This window comes from Choloepus didactylus, chromosome 7 (genome assembly GCF_015220235.1).
Source record: "Choloepus didactylus isolate mChoDid1 chromosome 7, mChoDid1.pri, whole genome shotgun sequence".
Lineage (NCBI taxonomy): Eukaryota > Metazoa > Chordata > Mammalia > Pilosa > Megalonychidae > Choloepus > Choloepus didactylus.
The window spans coordinates 92414676-92430951 of NC_051313.1; the positions used below are offsets into that span (position 1 = coordinate 92414676).

The 16276-nt window shown below is 35.0% G+C and overlaps 1 protein-coding gene across 4 annotated transcripts in view; it reads left to right on the top strand.

The window, feature by feature from the left end:
- KHDRBS2 (KH RNA binding domain containing, signal transduction associated 2) overlaps nt 1–16276 on the top strand; it is a 696964-nt gene that overhangs the window by 435824 nt on the left and 244864 nt on the right. For all 4 annotated transcript variants that reach the window (XR_005218033.1, XR_005218034.1, XM_037844105.1 and 1 more), the window contains exon 5: nt 8935–9062. Coding sequence is in view for 2 of the 4 variants with exons in the window: in XM_037844105.1 (XP_037700033.1) it covers nt 8935–9062 (128 nt within the window). In the remaining 2 variants the exon portion in view is untranslated. The remainder of the gene's footprint in view (nt 1–8934; nt 9063–16276) is intronic.

The following is a 16276-nucleotide window of genomic DNA, read 5'->3' on the forward strand; positions in this document are numbered from 1 at the left end:
CTTATGCAGAGTCATGCACTGGGCATACTCTTAATAAATCTTAATTGACTGTTCTTTGAACACATTCTGTTAATAAGTTTTCTGGTCCCAAGCCTGGGCGGATAAAACTCACCCTGTGATGGCTAAGAGATTTTATCTAAAGCCTAAGCTGTTCTGCTAAATAAGATCCAGCACTAGTTGTTTTCTGAAATAGCTTCCTACCCATCCCATCTCAGTTATTGATCTGAAGTTGGTACATGACCCATTACTTCCTACACCTTCTTTTTTACTCTGGTTAAAGTGTCCTAACCTAAATATGTGTAGGAGCAAAGACAATCCCTGGTCTCTTTGCCGTGGCTCAGAAGGATTACAGTCTGCATCTCATTCTCCCTTGATGTTACCACAGGTCTTGGCATTGGTAGAGCCAAGTATGTATTTACATGGTGCTAGTGATAATAATCAGTTTTAAATGTGCAGCACCCGTGCCCATTGGAGTCTCATAGGAGGGAATTTGGCAGGAAAGTTGTTCCTCACTGCACTCCCCAGGTAGCCTGTCTACACCTGTCATTACCTGGCATCTATACGCAAGTGAAATAATCTTCCCAATTTGTATTTGGGCAAAATGCCATCAGAACAGATGGACATGAGCATACATAACCAGGAAATTATGTATGTACATTAAATGTGGGTACCACAAGCATGAGTCCTTCCTAGGAACATTCAAGCACTTGTCTGCTCTGAGCTTTTGGGTCTTTCACACCAGATGCCATCACAGTGGGAGGGCCCTGTAGGAGAGACAAATAGTAATATCATGACTATCATGAGAATTGTTTCATAGGGCATATTTACCTTGCCCTGGGAAAAGGGATCATAGCAAGTATTATGGATATTTTTGCTATTATTTTTAAATAGCATGTTTAAAAACTGCTGATTTGTCAGCAATAAAGCAAATTTTGTGGCATTATAGGAAAAATACAATTAAAGCTTTGATTAATTTTAAAATATCTTTCTATGATACGCATGTATGACTTAAGCCTTTATGGATTCATTTAAATATTCAGTAAGTTATTTGATTTTTTTCTGTCTGAAACCAAAACTGCAGTTAAAACCAATCAGTATTTTTAATGTAACTTTTTAATTCATTTTGCAAGACTAAACTTGGAATAGGAAGACTTGAAGTATTGCAAACGAGTATTTTTAGTGTGTTTTATTTACTGTAGATATTTCCCAAAGTTCTAAAGCATTCTTTATTTTTTAAGCATTCTTTTATTTTTAAGTTTCCCAGTAATTTGGAATGCTATCTAAAACTAAAGTTTATCATTAGATATAATTTTCATTTTTCTCAATAAGAACATTTTCTTCATAATATGTGTAATTCTTATTTTTTAAATGTTTGAATAGTCCAAGGTTCTGTATACAAATTTAAGTTATCTTTACTTACTAATTTATTTTAAATGGTCAGAAATTCCCATTTTTGTTCATCCTGAAATATAATAACTTTCACTTTTTTTGTTCCATATCCAGTGTTTCACATTTTTTTATTATTATCTGTCTATCTCTCAAGGGTGTTTTGATGTTAAAATAGTAACAAAGTACTATCATGCAAAAACAAATGGTCATAATTACTATTTATATACTTATAATTTTTCTTTTCAGTGAATCCTCATGTTAGCAAATTGAGCATAAAAATTATAAATGCCGTAAAACTTATCACCATCCCTTTAGATGTACTTTGTTACTGTGTTGCTTTAGATTCTTAGAACTCAATGCTATTGAAATGAACTAATAAGTGTTCTGTTTCTGTTAAGATAAAGTTTACAAGATAAACTTGGAATATTTTGTATACTCATACCTTTTAAAATTTTATATAACTCAAGTATCGACAACATATGGAACAATTAAGTATTCACCAGGATGTTCTAGCATCAGCTTGTCTCATATACTAGTTAAGAAAGACTAATTCAAAGTTAGGTCTGTGTTTAATGGAGTGGAACTAAGCACTACCATATAAAATTACAGACTTTGGGGGTTAGAAAATTATATTTATGTTATAAATAAAACAAAAAATATATCAGTCCAGAGAATATTTAGGATTTCAACCAATCCTCCATTTGAGTATATCTTTATAATCTAAAGTAATACAAAAGATATATCAGTCCAGAAGATGTTTAGGATTTCAACTAGCCCTCCACCTGAGCGTATTTTTATAATCTCTTCTTACTTATTTGAAACCTTATGCCTCATTATTTTAAACAGTGGCGTATGTGTTTCAGTTATGCGGTTTCTAATTAGAAAACCGTGAATTTATTTAAAAGCCCCGGTCATGTAACATTTAATGATCCAAATATTGCAATTCATAAGTCAACTGTTTCTTAATTTTCTTCAATGATAAAAATTTGCATTGAAAGTATGATTAGAAAATTTCTGTCACCATACATTATTTATTATTCTCTTATGTAATCTCCAACCTTCAATTACCACAAATACGTGCAAGATGACCTCAGCTTTACCCTTCTCAACCTGTATCTGAATTTCTAACGTACCTCTTAATGTCTCTCTGGCATTTTAAGCTTAAAGTGATAAGACCAAATATAAATTCTCTACCTCTGCACCTTTTTTCGTCATTCCTTCCTTTCTCTGGTTATGGTATGTTTATACTTCTAGCCATTGCTGCACCTAAAAACTTCTTTTGTTTCTCTCTTCCTCAGTCATACCATACACCTCCCACTAAACATCTTAACTATGTGTGGCTGGTCATATTCTGTCAATGCCACACCCATACCCCCCCACACACACACACGTAACACTAGGCTTTTCACTATTGCCACAATTCCTCTATTGCCAACCAAAATGTTCTAATCTCTTGCCCTAAATCTAGTTTTTGCTTGCCTACATTGGTGACTTTTTCATGTTTTTTTTTCTTAGTAAGTCATTTTATATAAAGTGCTGTCTTATTCCTAGAATATATTCTGGTGATGTCGTCTCTTTATCTTTGGGTCACCATCAGCCCCCAGCACAACAGGTAGATGTACAGCTGTAAGTATGTTTCTGAGTGGCTGAATAGTTAATATTGTTGTCATCTGTATTCATTTCCTAGGGCTACTGTAACAAAGAACCACATACTTGGTGGCTTAAAATAACAGAAATTTATTCTCTCACAGTTCTGGAGGCTGGAAGTCTGAAATCGAGGCATTAAGAAGGCATACCGCCTCTGAAGGCTCTAGAGAAGAATCCTTAATTGCCTCTTCCTAGCTTCTGATGGTTGCTAACAGTCCTTGACATTCTTTGACTTGTAAATGTGCCAGTCTCGCCTCTGTGATCACATGGTGTTCTCCCTGGTATCTATCTATGTCTCTATTTTCTCTTCTTATAAGGACAACAGTCGTTGGATCAGGGCCCATCCTTATCCAATATGACTTCATCTTAACTGAATTACATTTGTAAACACCCCATTACCAAATAAGGTAATATTCTGAGGTTCCTGGTAGACATAAATTGGGGATGGGGTGGTATTATTCAACACAGCAGAACATTATACATTGATTTATTTCATCATTTTCTAGCATGATTTGATCTTTTGAGAATTTATTTCATATTCTTATGATCAACCGATTTCATATTTTAAATTGATATTAACTGAAATTGGGCTACAAATAATTTATTTTCTGAAAGAAATGACCCTTTTTGGTAATCAGTTTCATGTTTAATGTACCTCCAATCATTTTTAAGTAAGAGATTGGCAAGTAGTGCAATTTAACCAGAGAATAAAGTATATTGAAGGAAGTAGGCTCCCCCAGCATCAACACTGATGGATTTACTAAAGCTCACAGCTTTGTGATCTCAGGAGCTTGACCTTGTCAGAACTCAGTCTGGATTGTCAAAAAAACAGATGCCAAAATGGGATTAAACATGTAAGGATTTAATTAGGGGGAAAGCTCTTGTGACAAAAAATAGGGAGGGAGCCAGGGAAGGCTGGAGATCCCTCAGGCTACAATGAAAGTCTGACCTCAAGGAAGAAGTGGAAATATCTTAGACTGCTGGTGCAGTCTAAGGAAGGTTGGGTAAGACTGTTGAGGAAACCTTGTGGCATAGTCAGAGGAGTTCTGTGTCTTCCAGGAATGGGCCTCCCTTCACTTGATCGTCAACAGGGGGCAACTCTCAGGTGGTGTGACCTTGAGAGCAATAGGATCTCAGAGTACAGCAACCAGGGTTCTTGGTCAGTTACACCTGTAGTTGTAAGTTTGCATTCTCTTGGCCACCACAACCCTGGAAGATGATCCATTTCTTACAACTAGTTATATGCCAACAGTTGTTTTACTTATACTAAGAATTAAACTAATGGGCATTGCCAAATAGTTGTGTTAATATGATTAACAGATATTCTTCATGTTGGCAGATCTTAGCTAAGAGCTGAACTCAAATCTCCAGTTGGATTAATGAGCTGCTCATATCATTAATGACACGAGGCTATGTCATTCAGTTATGTCCACCTGTATACTGAGGCTCCACCTGTCCCAAGAACCTACAGTATGTGTCTAGGCCAGAGCACCCTCTCTCTGGTCAGGGCTGGAGATGGGCTGCTGAAATATCCCTTTCCATCTCTGGTTTCTCATGTTCCATGCCGACCATTCCCCTCCCTATTTAGGTTGCTTTTGTACAAAACAAACCATCACATTTAATAACTGAAAGCACCAATTCATTATTTCTCCTGAATCCAGGATTGGCTTAATTCTTCTTCTGGTCTTTGCTCACTTAACTAGAGCTGGATGTCCCATGACAGCCTCCCTCACGGGCCAGCGGGCTCAGCTGGGATGGCAGGTAGGGCTGGGAGGACCAAAGCCTGTTTCCATGTAGTCTCTCATCCTCTCGAGTCTAATGAGCTGCCTCCACATGGTGGCCTAAGAGGTCCCAAGGGAAAAAACAGGGCAAGCCTCAATAGATAAGCACATTTCAAGCATCCGCTTTTATCACTGTCTTGTTGCCTAAGGCAAAATGGCGTGACCAAGCCCATGGTAAATGTGACAGGAACTTCTAACAGCGTGGATGAAGGGAGTCCCGAACAAATTGAATAAGGTTTTTACCACATGGTTCAGTTATTATATTCTCCTCCTCCTCCTCTTCTTTTCCCTCCATCTTCTCTGTATTTTTTTTGTTGTTGTTGTTATGATTATACAGTGACTAAGGTCACATTGATATCCTTATATTTTCTGATTCTGGCATGAAAAATATTAACACTCCAAGGTACAATTTTACAGATAATCAATTTTAACTGCATTTTATCGATTTTTGTCTCAACTCTCAAGTTTGCCAACAATGATCATCCCTCTCTTTTTATAATTCATAAGGGCACTGGGTGTCCACAGGTTTTCCTCAAAGAAGCTACAAAGGTTTCCTTTCAGATTGGGAATATCCTATGGGGACATCATGGGATTACTTTTTCATTTTTTTGCTGGCATTCAAAGGTAGCAATTCACCACATACCTTCATCCTAATTAAATAATAGATACGCTCATTCTTTAGTTTAGTTGTTGCTTGAATGTGAAAATTAGGAGGTAGAAACTGAACAATTTGACTTGTTAGAAACCATAATTTTCTACTCTATGATTCTACCAACTTGTGTTGAATTTATTATCACTATAATCAGGTGCTGAAAAGGATAAACATGAAAGTAACATGTTAAAAATAAGAAAATAAATGCTTTGGAGTGGCTTATACTTTGGGTTGTAATCAAGGTAGTTTCTGGAACATGATATTAAACTGTATGTTAGAAATCATTATAGGCTGGATACATCATTGCTATGTTCTAGGCAGAAATGTGTGAGTGAGTGTACACAGTCTTTGTTTAATATTACTATAACACATGCACAGAGCGCTAAACTTCATTATTTGGTGCAGATGATATTGCTTTATGGGACCACAGGTACGCCCAAACATCATTTCTCTTGGCTCACCCTCTACAGGTATGTCTGGCCTCATCTCCTACACCCTTTTCTACCACTAGAAAGGATTTTCTAGTCCTAAGAAAAGAATTTCGAAAACCAGGAGAAAATATTATTTAATAATTTTGTGCATTTTTTCATGTGAAACACATATTAGTAAATGTATTTAATTATGTAACTCTCATATTTCTTTTAAAAATTAATATTGCTTAAAGACCAATTTTGATTAGGAGTCTATCAAGGTAGGCCTTAGAAAGCATGACTGAAAATAGTGTATTCCTTTCCTTTTTTATTGACTTCTAATCATTATATTACCAAACTGTCTCACTAATGAAAGAATAGACTTATTAAAAGGATCATATGATGTCTTCAAAAACATTTTTCATTATTTCATGTTTCCAGAGTTTTGCCTTATTTGAATAAACCAAAGATTGTTTTTTAATCACTTTTCTTCACATACAATATTTAACTACATGCTTTCACATCCCATTATGGATAACAGAGATATACCATTCCATACTCATCCCACCACATTCTTTTTTTTCTTTTTTGTACTGCGTTTAGAACATTGGCTTCTAAAAGTGAACTTAAATTTTCCCATTAAGTTAATATTAAAAGTTCTACTTCCCTTTTTTGGAATATCTCAGGCTTATGGAGCTCATTCTTTCCCATCCCCAAGCATTAGGGACCCTGAGGTTTGAAGATGAAATTGCATCTCATTCTTGATGCTTTCTTCTCAGTCCACACATTACATCTTTCTTTTACAGATGCCCATGTCTTACACTACATCTCTTGTACTACGCGCTCCTAGCTCTTGCTCCAGGACACATTCCCATCTAAGCACAGTCCACTACCTCAGGAATAACAATTGTTTGTTTACATCTCTATCTTCTCTGAATTAAGCTTCTTGAGAATAGAGATCTGTCTTCTTATTCTCCTTCTCCATATGACCTAGTAGAGCACCTGTGATGTGTTTGTTCCTGCTTGACTGTTTAGTGAAATAATAGACAGGAAGCATAAATACCTATTCCTCAAATTGTAAGCTCTCTTTGCTGTGTAACAAGACACTGTGATAGTCATTTACCATCCTGACTGCACTAGTTCCATTTCTGATCAGGGCCCATCTAGTTATCACAAATAAGTATGGCCCTAAGCTTGATGAACCACTTTGATTTTGTTGTGTTTTGCTTTTCTTCATTGCAGTAAGGGAAATTAATATTCTCTCGGTCCTCCATGCTTGAGGAACTCCCAAGGAGGGGTTTATATCATGAAAGAAATAACTTCCCCACACACTGTCTTGGTCCCCTCCAATCCATTCATCAATTTCAACTAAAGTCATCTTTCTAAAGAACAAGACACTGCAGTTATCCATCTAGCACCCTTCAAGGTCTTCCAATTGTCCTTGAATAAAATACAAGCTCCTTAATAGGACCTCTGAGAGCCGTCATTTTGTTCTCTCCTTATCTAGTTCATATCAAAAACTTTGCTTTCTGCTTTGAACGTTCTCCAAATACCCACTCTCCTCCCTAGTCTATTCATTTCTCAGCTTAAATGTCACATCCTTAGGGAGGCTTTCCTTGACCCATAGAACACATTAAGCTCTCTTTACATGTTTATTTAAAACCCTGTAAGGTATATCATAGTTTATATAGAAAAGTATTTCCAAACATTATGAAAGTACCAATCCTTTTAACATTTAAATTATAACCAATTCAATCCACTTCACAATAGCCATGAGGTCAGTTCCTTGAGGACAGGCCTCGAGTCTTTCTTTTTTTCATGGTATTCCTAAAACCTGGCACAATACCTAGCCCATAGTTAGTGATAAATAAATATTTGTTGAGTTAATGAACAAAAATCTCCCTTGTTGTCTGGAAATATTTAATTCTATAAGTATAATTGCAGTGATTTCTGCAGTAAGAGAAATCTTGACCTTTCTACATATTCAAATAATATTCATATCCCCTGTTTACCACAGAATACATTGTACAGAGTCTGTATAGCATATGATCACCGTGTTTAGTGTGGCTAACTTTATAGCCAAATTGAGTATATTGAACTGGTGACTTTATTGTGCCCAAACCAACTGACTAATTTCACATAAAAATGTGTTTAGAAAAAAGAATTTAATCAGATTGGCTATTTGGCACAAATAAGCAATTATTCAATTATGTGCTGTTCAGCCATTTGTGTGCGTGTGCGTGTGTATGTATATGTGTGTTAGTAAAGTGTGTGTGTGTGTGTTAGTGAAAGGAGAAACAGTTAAGATAGGCTCTTGTATTTTAAAGGTAGCATTTATATTGAATAATTCACACGCACTCCTTGGTCCTGTTGAAATGACCGATACTTTTCTTCACTGGTGAAGGATAAAGACAGTCCCTTTGACACTGACTGAATCTCTGTTACTGTGAAAGTTGCCTTCTGCTGTGGCTGTCACTTTCCCTCAGCCAATGCTAGAGCATATAGAAGATAGCCTGCTTTTATCTTTGCCTATGGGTTTGTTTGGTTGGATCCCATCACTTTCCAGTTACCTGAAGCTGTGCCATGTCATTTGCACCTCATTATAGTTTTAGCATATGCTCATTATCTGTTTTCTGGGCCTTGAGGCTGCCCCTTTTCTATTTATGCATCAGGAGCTGTTTGGGTATCATGCAATCATTCATAATCTACACATATTCATCCCAGGGAGGCTGTTTTTCAGCAATTCTCATGTTAATAACCATAACCTTGGTTCATTCCAAGATCATGTTTTATATTGCTGTCTTCCTTTTTACTGGCCAACACGTTGTTATATTCCAGCAAATCTAATCTGATTTCCTGCTGAGTTCTTCCTTGATAAAAAAAAAAGAAGCAACTTCAATATCTCTCTATAAAGATAGAAATTTAAAAATATATGCACTTTTATATCATCTCAGATTTTTTGTATGTAAGACTCCAAAAGCTTCTTTTCTGATTTGTGTTCTTTCAACTCCAGACCCCCACGTTTTGACTCATTAGATCTTGTTCTTTCTTCTAGGACTACAATGATGAAATTCGTCAGGAACAGCTACGTGAATTATCTTACTTAAATGGCTCAGAAGACTCTGGTCGTGGCAGAGGTATTAGAGGCAGAGGGATCAGAATAGCTCCCACAACTCCTTCAAGGTACATTAATTCTTACTCTAAATAATCTAACACCAAACGGTGATGGAAGGCCCTTGCTGGCCTGCCCTGTGTCAGGATTACAGTTTGGAATACACAACAACATTAGCGACAATAACTATGACAGCCAAAACTGTAGCAATGAATGCTCATGCAGTACATAGAGCTTTACTTAGATTTATTTACAGGTGAAAAATCAAGGTACAGAAAGATGTAAAGAATTTTCCTACAGTCATAAAGGCAGGCTGATGCCAGAATTCTGGCTTCACACTTGGAGCTCTGCAAGAACTACCCTAAGAAAGTAAGAGCAGTGAACCTGAGACTTTCTACTTCTTGTTTCTATCCCCAGGATCAGGACATACAGATGATACAGTCATTAACCTCTTTGAGCCAGGATGACCTTGCAGGAAGAGAGAGCTATAAATTTTGTGTCTTGAGTAGCCCCTGAAATGAAATATTCTAGATGGATGGATGATAGATGGTTGAGTGAATGGATGGATGAATAGATAGATAGATAGATAGATAGATAATCTCAACAGTTCAGAAAGTCAAGAGTACGTGTCATTCATGGCCGATGGTAAAGGTAATTGAAGTTCAGATATATCTGACTTTGCATTGTCTTTGATGATGAGAGCATTGCATTTAATTTTGTTCATGTTTTTCAAAAATTGGAATCTATTTCACATTTTGTTTATATGATTCTTAATTGCCAGGTTTTCAACAAGAAGCATTGGCTTGCATAGAGATACAGTTAAAAATACTCATAGCTTTTACTCACACACTATGTGGTTCAGTCATTCTCTTTGCCTGATTGCAGTTGGCCTTTAAACTTGTAAAGGATACAGACGTAGAACATTATTTCGTATATCATATAGAAATTATCTTAGGAGATGCCGAGTTACTTTGCAGGTTCAGTTTGATTCTTGCACTATACCCCAAATATTTTTAGCAAATATTTAACAAAATACCACTATTTTAACATTTAATTCGTAACTACCTCAAAATTTTCACACTTGTCAGAAAGAAAAGTTAAGAATGATAAATTTCCAAATGGCAAAGACATAACTGACCATTTCTAGAAATCAGATTTGACTAAAGGAAAAACTTCTGAAAATGTAGATTTTATATTTACATTTTTATCTTTAACAAATAAATTAAAAACCTGTCTACTGCTATCCAGGGTCCATTGTTTATGTGACATAACACAATACTTTTTTATGTGTGGATATCCTTTTTTTATGGAATCAGTCTTTTAGAAAATCTTGCACATTTCTAACCTTTTCATGATAGGTTGTGAGCCAATACCATTGCAGGTAAACTTAAATGGATTAAATAATATGTATGGGTTAAATCGTATAAGACTCCCAGTTTTGTAATTCAAAAAAAGCCAATTTTGGCTTTTTATGTGGTGCAATCTGTGTATGTTTAGGATGCCTACAGAGAGGGTGAGTTCCTTCTATTATCTATTCCTTGGAATTGTGATCATTTCCTTTTAAATAATACATTTATCTGATTCTGAGGTATGAAATCATCCCATTAGTATATTTGGTTTCATTCATGTTATTTAATGCAATATTGCCTTTGCCAAATTTGACTGGATTTTAATTTCAGTAAAGCTTTCATTCTGAAATTTATTCTGTATAATAGTTTAATAAGGAATATAGCATTATGGTCTAGATTTTAAATTATTCTTAGGTGAAAACTGATGAAGCTTTTGTTTTTAATATGTCCTATATCATACAGATGTGATACTGCACATATATTAAAATAGATAAGAAAAGAAAATTAATATTGAAAATCAAACCTCACTTCTAGTGCTGATACACTGATGGTATTAACATTAATGGGAAGTAAATAAAGTAGAACTCTGTTGTCTTCTGTTTTAGACAACATGATGAAATGTATCTACAATTAAAAAGGAATAAAGAAATAGCTTCCTAAACATAATATCATACAGAGCAAGATCTTGAAAATATGAGTTAATGGATGTTAATTTGTGCATATTTGTAAAATATGACTTCATTAAGTTGCTAATTTAAACTTATCTTAAAAAGGAATGGTGCCTGGAACATTTAAACTTTCCATAATAATTTGTTGAAAAAACATAGAATTAAAGAGGATTAAGTTTTAATAAGCATATCTCTGGCACCTATGTAATCATCCAATAATAATACATATTGGAGAACAAAACATTTTCTGTATATTAGAGTACTTTATATTGCATCACTGAAAAATTAAATGCATGGACTCTTATACACATCACCACTATATGTTTCATTCAGAACACAATACAAAATGAAACATTAGGTGCATGTTGTGAAAGCTGTTGTTTAGTGTAATAAAAACTAATACATAGAACTAATGGAGTTTGTTAAAGGGAGAAGCAATCATATTTGCTTCTAAGGAAGACTACCCAGTCATCACTGTGGATGATAGAGAAAAGTGAGAGAAAGAGAAAGAGACGTAGAGAAAGAGAGACAGACAGACTGATTCATGGCAAGGAATCCAATTGGAAGACAATTCCATTATCCAAGAAATGGATATCTAAGCACTTGGACAAGCTGAAGAGTGTAGAGGTAGACAGATTAGAGATTAGAATTGATTGGAATTATTGCCCAATAAGATTTTGGAGAAGAAAGAGTAGCCCAAGACAAAGATAATTCTCAGTTGTCTAGCTTGATGACACCATGAACTAAGGCTAAGTTAAGGATCAAGTTAAATGAACAATATAATCACTTCTAAAGTTAATACTATCTTTGTGGATTACTAGTGTGACTTTGGGTAGGTGAGACTTGTACTTTTTGTGCCTTGGTTTCTCAATCTTTAAAATAGCTTAGACATGCCTACATGGGCAAGATTGTCAATAGTTTTAAATTAAATGATGCATATAATGCGCTGGTTTCCAAACTATTTGGTACATTGGAATTACTGGGGTCTTTCAAAGTAATGCCTCTGTCCTACCTCCAGAGATTGTGATTTAATTGGTCTGGGGTATGGCCTGGTCTTTGGAATTTTTAAGATCCTCAGGTGGCAAAAGCATAGACAAGTGACGAAAGAAAAAACCTTCTCATGCAGTTTAGAATCTCACAGCTTTATTGCACAATTTATGAATCAGGTAGCATCCCATCTACAAAGTAGAAGGGATTTCCGTCAAGGAGGTGGAAAGGATGAGCTTATATAGGGCAAATGCAGAAGCAAATGAGGAAATGTTTTGATTGGCTGATGCTAAGTTTCCAATTTACATGGGGTGGAGTGTCTTGCAAAGTGAAGAGTAGATATATTTTGGTTAGTATAGTATACTTGTCCATTTTTAGTAGACTATCCCTGCTGGACTGAGACTAGCTAATCACTAAATGTTCCAAAAATTCTAACTTTCTTGAGATTGTTCCACTCTCTTGGAAAGTCATGTACCTGTCAATTTTTATCTTTTAAAAAAAAAATTTCCTGCCATGTCTCTAGAAGGGAGCTACTTCCAGAACTCCCAATGCAGGTGGCTGTTTTATTTCTATTTAACAGTACCCCCTTTTGGTCAGTTTCAAGGATCTTATTGGGAATTTGACCCAAATATTCCCATCAGCACCATTGATCTTTTCTGTTGTGCAGCCACAGTAGATTCAGTCAGCAGTTTTATTTTTCTTTTGTTTATTTTCCATGTTAGTTTCTATCTTCTTCTTCTTCTTCTTCTTCTTCTTCTTCTTTTTTAATCACAGTGAGGTGTGTTGGGTGACTGTTTAATTACATTTAAGACCCTTAGAGTAGATTTCCTTACTCAGTTGAGAGAATTATGGGTATAGCCATCTTCCAAAGTTCCAGAGACAGGGTAGCTCTTATTTTTATTTTTAGTCTCAGAAAGACTAGAGATGACCTACATCTATCTCATTTTTTTTGTTTGTTTTTAGCTGTCTTAAGAGCAACCATCTGTCTTGAGAGTGACAAGGAATTTGAACAGAATCATAAAATACAGTTTCTACAAGAACTTAAAACATATAGCCTGATAATTACAATTAAAATCATAAATCCAAATCATACTAGATTGTCCCCATATTTCATTAAACCAAAAAGCTAGGTCAGAAAATAGGATTGTTGAAATGTTCGAGCCTGACTAATATCGTGAAATACCTTAACTTGGTCCTATTGTTATTTGTTTTTCACACATAAGGAAAAGCTTTTAGTTGTAAGGTTAATGGCAGTGAAAGCCTGGCTTAATGCTTTTATTAGATACTCACAAGGTCAAATAAATTTATTATATCAATCTGTAGAGTTGTTACCCTGATTTTTATTAGGATGCCCATACTCTTTTGTAAACATATTTGCCTCCTATTTTTGTCCCTTGATCAATTTTTGTTGGATGGAACACTATTTCAGGGTCATCTTTTTCATTTAGATATTGGCAAACCCATCAATCAGTTATTGGCAATATTAAAATTCTTTTGATTTCATGTTGACAGCTTAGGAAATGAATGACAAATAGGCCTGTGAAAATGGTGACAAAAGAGTAACAACAAAAGAATAAAAACAGTTAAAAGCGCAAGTGTGAGGATGAAGAAAGGGAAGTTTAGGTTAATGAGTTCTTGTTCCACAATCTTGGTTGGAAGCTGTCCACATCAGATGCTGCCATCTACTTCTGCATTAGTTTGGTTAATTTTAGCTTTGTGTCAAATACAGTTTCATATAACCAGCCTGATAGTAGCACCCATTTTAACTGGGAGATATGTACCCAAGGCTCAGTTCCTTTTAATTTGACAGCTGTATGTGAGTTAACAAAACCTGATAAGATCCTTCCCAGCAAGGCTCTAGATTGCCCTTTTTCTGATGATTTTTCCAAAATAAAAGGCCACCAGGTTGTAGAGTATGAAGGATGTAGTCAAGTGTCAGTGGTAGATCAGCAAAAGCCTCTGATACCTATTGAAGACAACCTTCGGAGTACTCTATTAATTCTTTACAATATTAGAGTAGGTTTTGTGAGGGACTTAGAAATTTCATTGTCTGTACAATTTTTGCACTGCTAGTTTTGCATAATGATTAGTGAATGTGTTTCCTTTATATTTTGGCTCAGTTTTGGAAATGTGAGTCTTTTTATTACATTTCTAGGTAATAATGATGTTTGTAATAGTTCCAGATATTTGTTTATCATTTTCATTGGGGATCATGACAAGGTCAGGAATCCTCATTGTTTCCATAACATTCCAAAGTCATGAACCATCTAAATGCATATCAGTTGTCAATATAAAGATTGGTAGTTTTTTTTTTTCCTTTGGTTAAATGACAGGTTCTACTTAGAGCTTTAACTCAGCTTGCTGGGCCTAGGTGAGTTTAAGAGCTGGTTGATGTTTAATTACTTTTACTATAGTGGTTACTGCATAGCCTGCCTGATATATTTCTGTTTCTATTTGAAGGTAAGACCCATCTACCAATCAGATCAAGTTTGGGTTAATTTTGGTTTTTGTTTTTGTTTTTGTTTTTTATTTTTTTTATTTTTTGTAAGTCTGGTCATGGAGTGGATAACTGAGAAACCACTACTTCACAGTTATGTGGTGCACTTTTTTCAGGCAGGAGCAACAGAGTGGCTGGGTTTAAAGTGTTATGGCAGTGGATTTGGATATTTGAAGGGGAGAGCAATAGGATTTTATAAGAAGTCAGTCTGCTGGTTGACATATGTTGGGTTTTTCTTTATATTATAAACTGGTGAACAGCATGTGGTGCTGTGTGTCCTTGGACCAAATCAACCTGAAGCCTCAACTAATTTGGCAGCAGCAGCACGGTTTTTTAGACAAGCTGGGCATGCTCTAGCTGCTGCATTCGAGAAGGCTGTGTGATGCTATGGGTCTCTGTTGACCCCCATGTCTTTAATGAGGACTCCTAAATGCTTGATTTTGAGTTTTATGCACAAACAATAAAAAAGGTAAATTGTAATTGGGTAAGCTTAAAGTTGAGGGTTGAAGGGGTTTTATAAAGTCCATTTGAAGATGTTTAAAGGGCCCTGTCAGTTGAGGTCTTGGACTCCACCCCATCTTTACAGTTTTACTGTGGTTGTGTAATTGACAGATAGAACATAATTTATATTCTTACCCTGCTTCTCATTTAAAGTCCCGTTTTCTGTTGAAGACAAAGTTCTGACCTGTAGCTGATTTTAAGGGCATTTAGGGAAGCATCAGGGTGAAACAATGTAGCTGACAAGGTAATTTGATTGTTTTCTGGCATGTAACTTTTTTTTTTTTAAGAATAACTGAAATTATAACCAATATTATTATACTGTTGCCTAATATCAGATCAGTACCAGGATATATCATGGACAGTAAGGACAATGATAAATTTTTAGTAACTTTATATAACTTTTGAAATATTTATAATGTTTGAAATATTTATATTAATAACATTTTACTCAAACAAATTTAACCAACAGAAGGTTAGAAAATCCTTTTTAATTTGACAACACTTCCCATGCAAGTCATAGTATATTAAATAAACCTAATTACTTTTAGCATTTTTCTTTTCTCAAGGTGAAAGAAGAAATCCTCTGTGATTTTCCAGGGCCTTCTGGAAATTCCAAAAACAGTTTGAAATCAAGAAAAAACCATTTAGGATTTGATTTAGGGAAGCAAAATGTCAAAAAATTGTCTGGAGGTTTTAATACTTGGTTAAATAGAATCATGGGTCACTGTGAAACAATACTTGACTCTCTCTTCAGCTAAAGTGACAATAAAAGAATTTTAAAGTAAATATACAAAATGCATGCTGGTAAAAAATAGTTTTCTCTTTCAAACATGAGAAGACTTGTTTCTCTTAAGCAATCAAGGACATTACAAAGTCAACATAAAATACAAGAAATTATTCTTATAAGATACAGAGGCTTTATCTTCTAAGCAGATCACTCAGATGGTTTAAAAAAAAAAAAAAAAAAAAAACATTTTACAACCTCTAACCAATAGCAGTCGAATAATCCAAGAAAATTTTGTCATTTTAAACAGGAAAAAAAAAAAACCAAAAACCAAAAAAAACTTACTTTTGCATGAAGATACTGTCTGATAAAAAAAAAAAGAATTCTTAAAAATCTTATAAACTTATTAAATCTTAGTCAGCGTTGACCATAACAAATAAAATTCCTTTTCTGCAAAGCTTCTACAACTTTTTATATCAGGTTTTATCCTACATGTTCCTGTTTCTTATTCTGCCACAACCAGTCATTTTACTTTACGAAAAAAAAACTTTATTTTTTC